General features: G+C 41.9%; 2 protein-coding genes across 3 annotated transcripts in view; both read right to left on the bottom strand.

Moving 5' to 3' along the window:
- Window positions 1–11,661, bottom strand: LOC147360798 (aldo-keto reductase family 1 member C3-like). 2 transcript variants are annotated; one of them, XM_086331156.1, is made up of 9 exons: window positions 11,568–11,661; window positions 9,166–9,333; window positions 8,777–8,893; window positions 7,263–7,340; window positions 6,702–6,824; window positions 4,725–4,834; window positions 3,710–3,875; window positions 632–714; window positions 1–147 (listed from the first exon to the last, which is right to left on the bottom strand). In XM_086331156.1, exons 1-9 carry the CDS (start codon window positions 11,649–11,651, stop codon window positions 105–107), a joined length of 972 nt encoding a protein of 323 aa, XP_086187282.1. In that variant the 5' UTR covers window positions 11,652–11,661; the 3' UTR covers window positions 1–104. The 2 variants fall into 2 exon arrangements, with proteins under 2 accessions (XP_086187282.1, XP_086187281.1); XM_086331155.1 differs by having other exon boundaries at window positions 9,523–11,661.
- Window positions 9,217–15,805, bottom strand: part of LOC147360799 (aldo-keto reductase family 1 member C3-like) — a 24,689-nt gene continuing 18,100 nt past the window's right edge. The window contains exon 11 of the transcript XR_015138738.1: window positions 9,217–9,333. The gene's annotated coding sequence lies outside the window, so the exon portion shown is untranslated. The remainder of the gene's footprint in view (window positions 9,334–15,805) is intronic.

The following is a 15,805-nucleotide window of genomic DNA, read 5'->3' on the forward strand; positions in this document are numbered from 1 at the left end:
TTTCAGAAGTTCAGACACTTTATTTAAACTTCTTCAGGCATAAAAATTTCCTTCACCACCCTAGAAGTAACAAGTTATGGTAGAACCACAGTGAGAGCTGAGAGTCAATATTCTTCATGGTATGGATACTCAGGGTGGCTGAGACCACTGGAAGACAAAGAGGTTGATTCATTTATGAGATCTGGCATCATTATAACATAGTTTTAATTAATGTAATCATTTTCCCCTGACGTAAATAGAATTAACAATTAAACATGTTCACTGGTCCCTGAAAGAATAGTGGGCTGCAGGCACTGTGCCCTTTGTGTTTCCTGGCTCCATGGGCTCTGAGAGAAGGTACACCAGGCACAGGGATTAGGGGCACAAAGTAGTGAATTTATTCACCACAATGTCAACTGTGGGAATTTTACTGATGGACTGTCCTGGTCCCCAGTCGCATTTCTGTTGATCAGGATGAAGCCCTGGAGGAAATCTCTGGTTTGAGGTCTGCAGGAAGTAACTGGCTGACTCCTACACTAGAAATCAGGACTGTCTTCCAAGAATTAAGCTTTTTAAAAAGCTTAGTTCCCCTGCTTACCTGCCTGCAGCAAAAAAAACAAAACAAAACTGTGTGTGTGAAACAGTCACTTACATTAGAAATTCATAGTATCTTAGATTTCTGTTGAGGCCATCAATTGCTTTCATGTCGTCCGGACTCAGTTCAAAGTCAAACACCTGGAAGGAAGGAACAATCACATTAACCTCTCCCGGAAGGAGCTGGCCTCCCCCTGGGGACTGGAGGACTTTCCAGCTGGATGGAGACAAGAAGAGGGGACAGGGAAGACGTGTCTGTCCTCAGCTTCCAGGAGAATAACCTGGGTCCCTCTGCTGAGTTCTCACCTTTCCTTCCCACACCTTCTCCTTCTCTGTCCACCTCACAAACATTACAGCACATCAGTCCCTTATCTTTCTGAGTGAATCACTTGTGACAGAAAACAAACTAAAATCTGCTTTTCCAAACACTCTGCTTTAGACACTCCTGATTCGATACTGAACCTGAGCTAACATTAGGCTGATTGCCTCTCCCTAACACGCCCGAAGGGTGACAGCGTTCAGCTGAAGCAGTGTGGGAAGGAAATGCCCCCTTGAAATCCTGTTCAGAAATCTGTTATGAAACTTGCTCATTATCTATGAGTAAATCTAACGAAACCTATACATCAATGCCTTAGTGGAGAAGATCCCTGTGTTGGGGAAATGTCCTGGAGAAGGAAATGGCAACCCACTCCAGCTTTCTTGCCTGGAGAATCGCATGGACAGAGGAGCCTGGCAGGCTACAGTCCATGGGGTCGCAAAGAGTCGTATACAACTAAAGCAACTAATGCTTTAGTGTAAACAGCTATGAATGAATGGTGTTTAAAACATTAAAGAACAACAAACTATTAAAAATTCACATCAAAGTCATGAGAAAAAAGCTCAACTTTCTAAAGAAATACATTTTACAGAGTGATCCAGTGATTCAGTGCAACATGAACATGACTTAATTACATATTCCTTTGTGGAAATCCAAAAAGTGATACTAAATGTTAAATAAAAGAACAGCCAGTCAAGAGTAGTCAAGACATCCTTAAAGACAAATGTATAATTCTGAGAAAAAACACTTATTTTCCATTTTTAAAACACAGAACAGAAAACTGAATAGTTAAATAGGAGAGAAGGGCCACAAATGTACTTATGGACACTTATTATATGACAGAGTTGATAATGAAAATCTATTAAATACATTTAAGTAAATAAACATATAGGCAACCATTTTTATATCATATTAGAAAATCAGTTTCAGGTGTATTTTTGAATCAAATTTGAATGGAAACAGAAAAACAATTTTTCAAGGGCCTATGCACCTGACCCTAGACATGGCCTGACCTATAACTTGCAATGGAGACTGAAATGTGCAAGAAGTGGTGACTTAGTTCTGAGCTGAGATAATGACATGGATTTTTTTCCCACTCCCTGGCTTGAAATCACAGCACTGTCCTGAGATGAAAATCAGGTTAGCTGACCACAGCCTAGCCAAATATATATGAAAAACTACATGGAGAAATGTGCAGGCTCCTCTGAGAAGAGTCATATCCACCTGCTACAGCAGAACTGCCAAGCTGCTCTGCACTGAACTGCAAATGCATGAGGGAGCCCAGCCAAGAGGACAACAGTTGAGCTGAGTGCAGGCAGAATCTCAAACCACAGAATCAAGAGATGCATAACTGATCTCTGCATTAAATCTTAAAACTGAGGAGAGTTTTCTGTACACCTATGCCTAAGGGAAGAGCAATGGTCTCTTACACAGAAAAAAATGAGAGACATCATGCAAAAGTGGACAAAGTCTTGAAGAGGAACTTCACAAAAACAGAAACTCAAGAAGGTTAAATATATGAAGATGAAACCTTATTGGTATTCAGGAAAATGCAAAATAAAACCACGATGGTTTGGAGATGAAAGATTGCTGCCATAATTTTCATGCTTCAAAATTCACATGTGGATCGTGTTAGAAATGGAGCCATTCAGGAGTGATTAGGTCATGATGGTGGAGCCTTTGTGAATGAGATTTCAACAATATCACAGTCATATAAGAAACTTGAGAGAACTCTGTTGCCCCTCAACCATGTTAAGATACAAGGAGAACTTTATGACATAGAGGAGGGGCCATTACATGAACATACAGGCACCCTGACCTCAGACCTCCAGCTTCAGAAATGTGAGAAACAAATTTTCATTGTTTCTGAGACATCAAATCTGTGGCATTTTGTTAAAACAGTCCAAATGGCTTAAAATAATCACATAATGCAATTTCATCCATTGAGAATGAAGGTAAGAAGACATCATTTGTACAAGGTGATAGGATAAACTGAAGACCTAGCACTGTAACTAAAATCTCCATTTTCTGTCCAAATTTAATTTCTTGGGCTCCAAAATCACTATAGATCGTGACTGCAGCCATGAAATTAAAAGACCTTTGCTCCTTCTAAGAAAAGCTATGACAAAACTAGACAGTATATTAAAAAGCAGAGACATTACTTTACCGACAAAAGTTCACAGTCAAAGCTATGCTTTTTCCAGTAGCCATGTATGGATGTGAGAGGTAGACCATAAAGAAAGCTGAGCACCAAAGAACTGATGCTTTTGAACTGTGATGTTGGAGAAGACTTTTGAGAGTCCCTTGGACTGCAAAGAGATCAAACCAGTCAATTGTAAAGGAAACCAGTCCTGAATATTCATTGGGAGGACTGATGCTGAAGGTGAAGCTCCAATACTTTGGCCACCTGATATAAAGAACTGACTCATTGGAAAAGACCCTGATGCTGCAAAAGATGGAAGGCAGGAGGAATAGGGGAAGATAGAGGATGAGATGATTGGGTGGCACCAACAGCTTGATGGACATGACTTTGAGCAATCTACAGGAGTTGGTGATGGACAGAGAAGCCTGGCGTGCTGCAGTCCATGGGGTTGAAAAGAGTCAGACATGACTGAGCAACTGAACAGAATAGAACCCTCTGCAGCCAAGCCACCTCCTACCACAGTAGGAGGAGAAAACCATCAGGAATACATACAAGGCATTCATGCAAAGGGAAGAACAGGTAATTCATCTTGTCTCAAGGAAAGTCTTGAGAGACAAAGAATGACCCTCATGAAGGATATTCCTTAGGACCCCTCTGCCAACAGCTCCACTCATCACCTGTATGTTCTCTTTGATCCGCTTCTTGTTGTAACTCTTGGCCAGAACCACAACCCCACGTTGTACCTGGTAGTGAAGGGCAACCAGAGCTGGGGTTTGCTTGTGCTTTTTGGCAATGGCACAGAGAACTGGGTCCTCCAAGAGAACGGGGTGGTTCGGATTCACCCTGGAAGAAAATTCAGAAATACTGAGGACCTGAGACTAAGTACTCAGTTCATGAGTAGTTTTCCCAAACAGATAAAGTAGGTACACTCTACACCAGTGCTTCTCAAAGTGTGGTCCATGGACCAGCATCATCAGTATCACCTGGGATTTTGTTAGAAATACAAATTTCATGGCTTAGCTGAAGAGAAACTGAATCAGCATCTCAACTGTGTCACCTCCCATTCTCTGTTTACAAAGCTCTGCAGGTGGTTCGGATGCATTATTGACCTCAGACCAGGATTGCTAAAGTTGCGGGGTTTTTCTTTAATTCTCAGAGGTTGTTTTTCTTCTATAATCAAGGGCATGAATCGAGAAACAGAAGGGAAAGACCACGGATTGTTTTTATTTTCACTTTCCTATTGATAAAAAGTAAGTAGCTTCAAAATCAGAGACATGTATTCCCATATTTACAAAAATGGTTCAAGTTTAGTTTTTTCTATCATAATAGACCTGAGAATTGTATATGATTATCCCAATTTTAGGCATAAGGTAAATGAGATTTGGAATTTCTATTTTTAGAAACGTGTTATTAGTTAACAACTACATAAATCATGGCATAAGCTTGTGTCTCTGGTCCAACTAGGGGATTATATATAGATTTTTAATGCATATATCTGTTAATGATGAGTCTACAAGCTAATACAATGTATGAAAAATGTCTGGGTAATGGGAAGTTAAAAGAGAAGAAAATATTCCATCTGTCCCCTCTCTCCCCTCTGCTTATGAGTTATCTGAGTAGTGTATTTTAAAATATCTCATCAAAAATTGAATTTTAGGGAAACTCCCACTTGTCTTCAACAGGATTCAATACCATTCTTTTATTCGTTGGGATCCCAGAGCACCATAGGCAACAAGAACAATATCATGTGACTTGCAGAAATCCAACAGCTTGCTCTGGTTGAGATAAGGGTGACATTCCACCTGTAGAATGTCAACAGAGAAGAGTGTCAGATTATTTGAAAAGGGAATATTAATATGACAGATAAAGATTAAAATTTTTAAGTGCCTAAAGGAGAGATAAACTGTGGAAAATTCTGAAAGCAATGGGAATACCAGACCACCTGACCTGCCTCTTGAGAAACCTATGTGCACGTCAGGAAGCAACAGTTAGAATTGGACATGGAACAACACACTGGTTCCAAATAGGAAAATTAGGAAAAGGAGTACATCAAGGCTGTATATTGTCACCCTGCTTATTTAACTTATATGCAGAGTACATCATGAGAAACGCCGGGCTGGAGGAAGCACAAGCTGGAATCAAGATTGCCGGGAGAAATATCAATAACCTCAGATATGCAGATGATACCACCCTTATGGCAGAAAGTGAAGAGGAACTAAAGAGCCTCTTGATGAAAGTGAAAGTGGAGAGTGAAAAAGTTGGCTTAAAGCTCAACATTTAGAAAATTAAGATCATGGCATCTGGTCCCATCACTTCATGGCAAATAGATGGGGAAACAGTGGAAACAGTGTCAGACTTTATTTTTGGGGGCTCCAAAATCACTGCAGATGGTGATTGCAGCCATGAAATTAAAAGACACTTATTCCTTAGAAGGAAAGTTATGACCAACCTAGACAGCATATTTAAAAAGAGACATTATTTTGTCAACAAACATCTGTCTAGTCAAGGCTATGATTATTCCAGTGGTTACATATGGATGTGAGAGTTGGGCTATAAAGAAAGCTGAGTGTCAAAGAATTGATGCTTTTGAACTGTGTTGTTGGAGAAGACTCTTGAGAGTCCCCTGGACTGCAAGGAGACCCAACCAGTCCATTCTAAAGGAGATCAGTCCTGGATGTTCTTTGGTAGGACTGATGCTGAAGGTGAAGCTCCAATACTTTGGCCACCTGATGCAAAGAGCTGACTCATTTGAAAAGACCCTGATGCTGGGAAAGATTGAGGGCAGGAGGAGAAGGGGACAACAGAGGATGAGATGGTTGGATGGTATCACCGACTCAATGGACATGGGTTTGGGTAGACTCCAGGAGTGAGTGATGGACAGGGAGGCCTGGCATGCTGCGGTTCATGGGATCGCAAAGAGCTGGACATGACTGAGCCACTTAACTGAACTGAAAAGAAAGATCGCAACATTAAATGTAAACTGGAAATATCAACATCTAGAGAGAAATAGAGAAAAGTGTGCTTATACAGTTAATTTTTTCACAGACCATGGATGGAAGAACCAGTCCAAGGCTGAGTAATCAAAAGGTGTACTCTACATTTGGTAGATATTCCCGAGTAAATGTTTTATCTTCTGTTAGCATCATCACAAACCTTTAACTTCACCCTCTAAACTGGATGACTTTCATCATCTCCAGCACATGTTTCTGTTCTGTGCTCCCTGTTGAGACTCATAAATGCTGAGACAACAAGACTAAGGATTCAGCCATCAGAACCCAACACAAACCCTTACCACCCATATCAGCTGATTTGTTACTTTATTAATTTACTTCTCATTCTATGTTTTCATGGCTTCCTTCCTATACACAGTTCATTTCAGGGCACTTTCCCATTCAATCTTGTCATCTTTTAATCTCAGGGAAACACCTCCTACCTCTACTTCTAGGTTCTACCTACAATTCAGCAGGATGCCCTCCACACCTTTTCCATCCAGACTACATAGAGATACTATTTTGGGTTCTAGTCACACCATCCAGATAGAGATTCTGTTCTCTAGAGTCCTCTGTCCACAAAGGTCGGATGAACAGGAGGGAAGGAAAGACAGACGTCTGGCTTTAGTGCGAGAAGGAGGGTCTGAAGATCAGGAGAGAGAGGAGCTGAGTTGCTCACCTGGTTGCAGACGGGCTTATACTTGAGCCCCGGCTTGTTTAGGATCTTCTCCAGCTGCTTACGGTTGAAGTTGGACACCCCGATGGACTTGGTCAGCCCTGCATCCTTACACTTCTCCAGGGCCTGGAAGGGAGGGGTGGTGAACAGTCACTTGGAATGGACAATAGAACAAGAACAAATGCTGAAAAAATCAATAAACATGGTCACGTTCAAGAACTAGTGTTGAAAAAAAAAAAAAAGAACTAGTGTTGAGTATCAAGAGGAAAAAATGGAAGAAAGTCAACACATAAATTGAAGAATTACCATTTCCTCCATAAAAAAAACTGAAGAAGACATATATGGAAGGAAAAATGCATTGTCTTCATTGTCCAAAATTCTCCATTTCGTTCCTCCATGGAAACATTTCAGCAATGGTTTCCTCCCCACAACCTCAGCATCGCAGCCCTTAGATTCATGAACTGCTGAGTCTGATGGGCCACAGCCCATTCTCAGAGGTGGAAGAAATGAAGGAGGTTCCCCCTCACCTGGATCCTCCACTGGTTCTCTCCTCCCTGGACTCACCTCCCATGTGTGACAGAGATCCACCGAGTCAAATATCAGTTTTCCATTTTCATCTTTTGGAAATAATTCCTCCCCTGGCTGGAACAGAAGCAGAAATATTGGAGATGTGATAAAATAATTTCTCCACATTTAGCCAAGCTGCAAGGCACCAGGAATTAAATCTCCATGAGGTAGGTTTACAACTTTCTACATTTGTGAGGTGATTTATGTATGGAGTTGTAAGCAACTTCTATAGGAGGAAGGCTTATTCTATTGTCTTACACTTATTATATGTTACAAAAAATACAATTTTTATATGTCCTAAAAAATAGGGACTTCCAGTGACTTCTGTGAATTTTGTCTGTTTCTTGTACTTGCCTTTCTTGAAATGTCTCTGGTCTGAGAATTGCTGTAAGTTCCATGCTATAATTTCCAGAATAAAAATTGAAAGCTACACCTGGGCTAGATACTCAGATTTCCTTTTCCCTTTGAGTATCAGATGCCCTAGAGCTGGCATGTGAACCAGCAAGGCTCTCATTAGGTTGGCATGGAGTGTGGAAGAGCCAGACATGCTCTCAAATATTCATGACCCTGAGCCTTGAAATGCCCCCAAAATCATACTTGCCACCAATGGAAAATGTTCAGTAAAAATATAGTAATGCCATGATAAGGGATAGAAAAAGGAGACATTTCTGAAGAGTCCTGCAAATCCTCAAATTTCTCGCTCTGAGACTTGCAGTCTACATAGTCCACTTAGCTATTTTGCATTAGATGGTTTGAGTTGATTTCTGTAACTTGAAATCAAGAGTTCTAAGTAAACCATTCTTTCTTTTTAATTTCTTTTTTTATTGAAGGATCATTGCTTTACAGAATTTTGTTGTTTTCTGTCAAACCTCAACATGAATCAGCCATAGGTAAACATATATCTCCTCCCTTTTGAACCTCCTTCCCATCTCCCTCCAAATCCCACCCCTCTTGGTTGATACAGCGCCCCTATTTGACTTCTAAGTAAAACATTCTTAATGACTAAGTGCAGTCTAAACATCTCATCGTAAAGTAGGGCAGGACTGCAGACAATGTCTCCTAATTCCCTATAAAGGTACAAGGTTTAGACTCACCCAAGTGGGAGCACCACCAAATCTGCTCAACTTAAAAGGATGAAAGACAAGATAAAGTCATCATGTTCAATGTAAGGCAGTGTCATGCTCACCACGGCTTCACCAAACTCTTGGTTCATGAAATCCCCAGACACTCAGGAGTCATAACCAGGACTGTGTGCAGAACTCACCTATTTCTACTTCCTCAAGTTTTTCAGGCAGAGACTCTCAGATTATTAACTCCTTTGTCTCAGAGGCATGTAACAGATTCAAAGAAACTCAGTAAATAGATGACCACAAAGGCTTATTTGGGGGAGTCTACTCTAGCATTATCATCCCTTCAATCTACTAATAAAAATCTTAATTCAACCATCCATGCAAGTTGACACACATTCTAACACAAGATATAACATCGATGTGATCACACATATTTCCGACCTTCATAGCCAGTGGAAAATGAATAATATAGAGATCGACATAGTCCAGTTGAAGATTTTTCAGTGACTTTTCCAAGGCTGGTCTGACCAACTCTGGTTGATGGAAAGTGCACCAAAGCTGAAAATATTAAACAATAGAAATTTTATTAATAATAATTAGGGAAGTTTCTTTTGGTTTTACTATGTGACTTGTGGGATATTACTTTCTTGACCAATGATGGTAATGTGCCAACTCTTAACCACTGAACACCAAGGATTTCTAATACCTTAAGAATATACCAAGAAGCATAGTTCACCAATCAACTCTTCACCAAACAAATGATCCCATTATATATTAGCCACCAGGGCACACTCACAAGCCCACATATTCACACACACAACACACAACACCTTTGACGTGTAGAATATGTCTTCTCTCTTCACAGTGCCATCTGCAATCTTGCTTCGAATGGCCTGGCCAACGTGCTCTTCATTTTTGTACACATAAGCACAGTCAATATGGCGGAACCCAACCTCTATAGCAAATCTGGTAACTTCCAGAGCTTCTCTCTTAGGAACCTACATAAGCAACAAAGGCAGAATTTTAACATCCACATGATTAAGAGATTGCTAGCACAAGCTTTGATCTTCCAAAGAATCAACTTTTCTTCATGTCTTTGATTAGATCTGTATGTGTGGTGCTGAACCCTGGACAGTTTCCCTGAACATTCCTAGTCAGATTTTAAATACAAACCCAGTAACCCTTACCTCCCTAATGATCTATGGTCGATCACAGGCATCAGAGGACTCTAAGCCCACCTCCCGGTTCAGTGGACCTAAAGGACCTAGCATAAAGTTGTAGTCATGAATAAGATTTATACTATAAGATACTTGAAGCAAAATCAACAAAGGTGTAAGGTATATGATAAAGACATTAAACTACAGGAGATAGTTAGAGACAGGGAGCCTGGCCTGCTGCAATCCATAGGATCACAACGAGTCAGACATGACTTAGTGACTGAACAACAATAATAACAAAAAGCATCAAGGAGCAAGGTGAAAGCGTCTAAGACCACTGTCTACCAGTGAAGATATGTGGAATATACCAAATATAAGCTGTATCTATTCAAGATGTACAAAGTAATGTTCTTATATAAGGATCCATTGTTGATGATCACTGAAATCAAGCTAGGTAGCAGATCCCTCATTTCACTTACCTTACTTTAGGGAGTTTGTAAGAAAACTTAAGACCTAGTGTCTACAAAATCTCAGGGTATAACCCATTATTCATAACTATAGTCATGGTGCTTGCATCAGGTCACCAACTTATTCATCTTATCACTGAAGGTCTACATTGTTGACAAACATCTTTCCATTTTTTGCAGATTTGTCTCCAGCTTCTGGTCTTCATTTCTCTACTCTATGTTTGTATAAGTTCCACTATTTTTGATTCCACCTACAAAGAGACTTCATTGGTGGCTCAGATGGTAAAGCATCTGCTTACAATAAGAGAGAACCAAGTTTGATCCCTGGGTCAAGAAGATCTCCTGGAGAAGGAAATGGCAACCCACTCCAGTGTTTTTGCCTGGAAAATCCCATGGACAGAGGAGCCTAGTAGTCTACAATCCATGGGGTAGCAAAGAGTCGGACACGACTGAGCGAATTCACTTTCACTTTTCACAAAGACATCATGTAGTATTTGTCTTTTTATTTCTGGCTTACTTCACTTAGCTAAACTTCTCCCAGTACACCTGTGTGGTTTCAACCTGTGTGGCAGTATTAACTTTGTTTTAAAGGCTAAATAATATTCCATTTCTTTTTCATGTGTCAGAATCTTTCCTATTTCAAGGAGGTAGATAATTGGTGTAACCACCCTCTGTTGGGTTCGGGTCTTTCTTAAACATTTGGGCATTCAGGGATGCACTGAGGAATGGGCCAGTGAGCTTCAGTACTAGCCTGGACACATTACTCCCCTTACCATACTTTGCACTACGAAGTCCTGTCTTCTCTTTCCAAAATGCCTCTGAATATTTCCTTCTGTTTTCCAAATGAAAAAATGAGATGCAAAGTTTCAGGATCAGAACTTATCACAACTACATTCTCTAAAGACAAGACGGACAGCAAACTTTCCAGCTTCAGGTCTAGAGACTTGTCCACTAGTCCCTTTTCTGTCTAAGCACTGAAAACTACACTTTAATAAAAAGACACTACAACACGCAGGGATACATTACACAACCTGGCCTATAAGATGGTAGCTTATCCCCTCAAATGACACTATATTTTCCATTAGAAGTTTCCAAGGAGCAACCAAAGTACAAGGCAAAATAGAGCTAGAGTGTCTTGTCTGGCACCTACCAGGCACCCCACGGTAGAAAAGCAATTCTGTCCCATTAGTTCCTATTCACCTCATCCTTAGGACCTTCCACCTCAAATACTTCTCTGGGTCACACCTTTTTTTGAAGGAGGTAAGAGTTCTGGAACTAATGAAATACATAGAGAAACCCGGCTGTTGCAATCGCCTTCAAAACAAAACAGACAGCCAGTGATCTTGACAGCCAAGAATCACCTCTTCTGCAAAGCTGAGAAAGAAACAGAAACTGGGGGAAACCCAAAGTAATCTGCAGGTGAGCACAGCCTCAGACCCTGATGCAGAGTGAAGACTGGATGCTCTCTCCCCTTTGACAGGACATGATTCTAGCCTGGATAGTGGCTAGAGGAGCTAGCCAGGAGCTCAGTGCTTGACAACCCAAGTCTCTTCCACTCATGTTACATCCACTACTATTTATATCTCAAGCCCATACCAGTACTTATACCTCTGGAGGTACAGCGGTGCCAAATCCCAGGACAGGAATGAAGTGGCCATCATTAAGCTTAACTCTCTGGCCTTTGGGATCCATTACCTGTTTCACCTCTGAATAAGCAGACTGATCTTTTATTCTTCCTCCATAGGTTATAAAATACAGGAAGTTAACACCCCAGCTGACTGTCCAATGATAACAGATACATTGGAGGAGGAGAGGATTAAACCAGTGCCCATAGGGTAAGAAGAAAAATGAAGCCAGTTACATTGGTAGTTTGTTTTGTTTTGTTTTTTATCAGAATAACTTCAGTTATATAATGATGAAACGTGCCAAACAATTATTGACCAAATGTTACACAGAAACCTCCACATACCAGTCATTTCACATTTCTAATTATAAAGCCCACTTTTGATCAAACATCAATTGAAACAACTATTTCATAGTACAGAAAGGCACACTAATTACACAATTAAGAAGTGATGATTAATAAGCATTTTCTAAAATGTAATCTCTTAAGAAAGAATAAAAATGTAAAACAAACCAAATTTGCCTTTTTAAATTTTCCAGCAGCAAAATTATTTTGCTTTACACACCTGTGGTGGTAGAGGTATAGTCAGTAAGTCATGTCCGACTCTTACAACCCCATGGACTGTACCCCGCCAGGCTCCACAGTTCATGGAATTACCAGGCTAGAATACTGGAGTGGGTTGCCATTTCCTACACCACAGTATCTTCCTGATCCAGGGATCGAATCCAACTCTCTTGTGTCACTTATATTAGCAGCTGAATTCTTACCACTGGGCCACCTAAGAAGCCCTTACAGACCTGTCTAGGGTGAAATTCTGAAAAGGATACCAAAACCAGACATTTTGGCAAAGTGTTTATTGGCGTTAATCAAACAATTTATGGATACTGTGTGCAGGTCAAACAGGCTCTTGAGTATTTATACCATGTACTAAGTTACATAGCTTTTTAGAGTACTTTTATAATGTAACCAAGGCTTCAGCAGTATGTGATCTGTGAACTTCCAGATGTTCAAGCTGGTTTTAGAAAAGACAGAGGAACCAGAGATCAAATTGGCAACATCTGCTGGATAATCAAAAAAGCAAGAGAGTTCCAGAAAAATATCTATTTCTGCTTTCTTGACTATGCCAAAGCCTTTGACTATGTGGATCACAATAAACTGTGGAAAATTCTTCAAGAGATGGGAATACCAGACCACCTGATCTGCCTCTTGAGAAACCTATATGCACGTCAGGAAGCAACAGTTAGAACTGGACGTGGAACAATAGACTGGTTCCAAATAGGAAAAGGAGTACGTCAAGGCTGTATATTGTCACCCTGCTTATTTAACTTATATGCAGAGTACATCATGAGAAACGCTAGGCTGGAAGAAGCACAAGCTGGAATCAAGATTGCTGGGAGAAATAGCAATAACCTCAGATATGCAGATAACACGACCCTTATGGCAGAAAGTGAAGAGGAACTAAAAAGCCTCTTGATGAAAGTGAAAGAGGACAGTGAAAAAGTTGGCTTAAAGCTCAACATTCAGAAAATGAAGATCATGGCATCTGGTCCTATCACTTCATGGGAAATAGATGGAGAAACAGTGGAAACAGTGTCAGACTTTATTTTTGGGGGCTCCAAAATCACTGCAGATGGTGATTGCAGCCATGAAATTAAAAGACGCTTACTCCTTGGAAGGAAAGTTATGACCAACCTAGATAGCATATTCAAAAGTAGAGACATTACTTTGCCAACAAAGGTCCGTCTAGTCAAGGCTATGGTTTTTCCAGTGGTCATGTATGGATGTGAGAGTTGGACTGTGAAGAAAGCTGAGCACTGGAGAATTGATGCTTTTGAACTGTGGTGTTGAAGAAGACTCTTGAGAGTCCCTTGGACTGCAAGGAGATCCAATTAGTCCATGCTAAAGGAGATCAGTCCTGGGTGTTCATTGGTAGGAATGATGCTAAAGCTGAAACTCCAATACTTTGGCCACCTCATGCAAAGAGTTGACTCACTGGAAAAGACTCTGATGCTGGGAGGGATTGGGGGCAGGAGGAGAAGGGGACAACAGAGGATGAGATGGCTGGATAGCATCACCGATTCGATGGACGTGAGTTTCAGTGAACTCCAGGAGTTGGTGATGGACAGGGAGGCCTGGCGTGCTGTGATTCATGGGGTCGCAAAGAGCTGGACACGACTGAGCGACTGAACTGAACTGAATACATATTTTACATAGTTTGTTATTGTGCTAAATATTATTCATAAAAGAAAAACCTATAAGCAACTTAAATTGCAACAAATTTGGGAAGAGTAAGGGAAATCATGATGCACTGGTACAAGTGGATGTTGTGAAGGAAAATTCAATTGAACACATAGAGTGATGTCAGCAAAATAGTAAGCTAGAAGGAGTGAAGTCTCCCTTGGAAAGGGAAGTATGGAAAGAGAAAGCAGCTGAAAAATGTAGTAGGAGTTCTGGGAAAGAGTCAAAAAGACATCTACGGCAACAAAGTGAACACGCAACTAGGGAAGATCCAAAAGACGGGAAGGACATTTCCGTATGTTTTAACTCTCACTCACCTCTCCCCTGACTTGAGCAGAGCCATCTTGATCTGTAAAGGGCAGCGGCTTAGCACCCTGCTGCCTCCCTCAAAGCAGACTCATCGCAGAAATCCTTACCTGCAATATTCTCCCCTACTTGGAGCTTGCCTGGAACTGGTGTCCATTTCACTTAACTCTAAGCTTGAACTGAAGAGCAGCTGGACTGGATCGTTACAGCTGCAGGGGTACTAGAAATATATGGGTCCAGGGCCAGGCAATAAGGGTGGAGACACACACAAAACCATGTAAAACCCTGATAGAACTGGAGTGTGGATTTGGGGGATAGTAAGGCATTCAAAAACAATTATATATTTCCCAGAATCAGAAAGCCACTCAAGGGCCAGGTAAGTTGTTGACTCAGAAATGAACTGAGTTTCCCTTTGTTTCCTGTTGGACTGACCCCAGGACCAGGCACATGCCAACGTCAGCTAGTGAAGGACAATCAGGATGTGGTATGAATCTGCAAACAGTGAGTGTGCTGTGCTTGTCCAAGTACCCAGTCATGAACACACAGAGGGAGAGAGAGAAAAGGCATACAGTAAAGAAAGGTGAAACAACAAAGCTGAAAAAAAGAGAGAGAGAGGAAAAAAGAGAGAAAAACATGAGCCATGAAACTGTTTTTGTTACTGTTTAGTCACTAAGTCAAGACCCCTCTATTGTAACCCCATGGACCGACCCCACAGGTTTCTCTGTCCATGGTATTCTTCAGGCAAGAATACTGGAGTGGGCTGCCATTTTCTTTTCCAGTGGATCTTCCTGAATCAGGGATGCAACCTGTATCTCCTGCATGGTCAGGCAGATTCTTTACCACTGCCCTACCTGGGAAGCCTGATCCATGAAAGGAAGAAAAGAAATCGGCACCAACTCTTCCTGAACAATTGAGCCATGCTTAGCGCACAGCAAGTATCACACACTGTCTTGGGGAGAAGCTCCAGGTGGGCAAAAGGACACTGAGTTCAGCTCCCCCAGGACCACATTAGGGGGTTCCATCTCCTGAAAACACACGACACCAGCAGAAAGCCCCCTCCACACCAAGGCTGGATAGAACCGTCCCCACAGAGCTGGCTGGGAAGGGAAAAGAAGCCGTCAGATCAGGACTGAGCCCACAGGAGTGCCCCAGATGAGGAGGAGGAACAGGGGCTTGGAGGTCCTCCCTGGAGAGACCCATGCTCACCACACACTGGGCATTGCAGCCCTGGGATGACCCCAGGAGGTCGTAGACCCGCAGCTGCTGTGAACCCAGGGGGACCACAGGAGGCCTGGGAACCTGACTCCTCTCCTGAGACACGCACCCACTCCCGCTCCTGGAACAGGGTGAGGAGGCAGCTGGACATTGTCCAGGACTTGGCTAGTTTACTGAGCAGCCTGTGTGCTCCCCAGCCCACAGACACCCCCTCAGTGCCTCAGTTTACCCACCCCTCAGGGCAAGGGCCGGCCATGCTGGACAAAGTGGGAAGTGTGGAGTACAGAGCTGGCTCAGACAGGCAGGACGTGTGGACAGGCCAGGGTGGCCATTGGCTATCAGAGAGGGGCCTGAAGAGCAGTGTTCTGGAAATATCCTTCTCCATTTCCCTCACAGTAAAGTCCTTTAAAAGCCTACGTGACAAGGACCTCCTGTCCCACCGGCTCTCTGACTTGTCTTCAGC

Source organism: Bos grunniens, chromosome 13 (assembly GCF_055505025.1).
Source record: "Bos grunniens cultivar Pamir isolate PY7600 chromosome 13, Bosgru_T2T1.0, whole genome shotgun sequence".
In the NCBI taxonomy this organism is placed as follows: domain Eukaryota; kingdom Metazoa; phylum Chordata; class Mammalia; order Artiodactyla; family Bovidae; genus Bos; species Bos grunniens.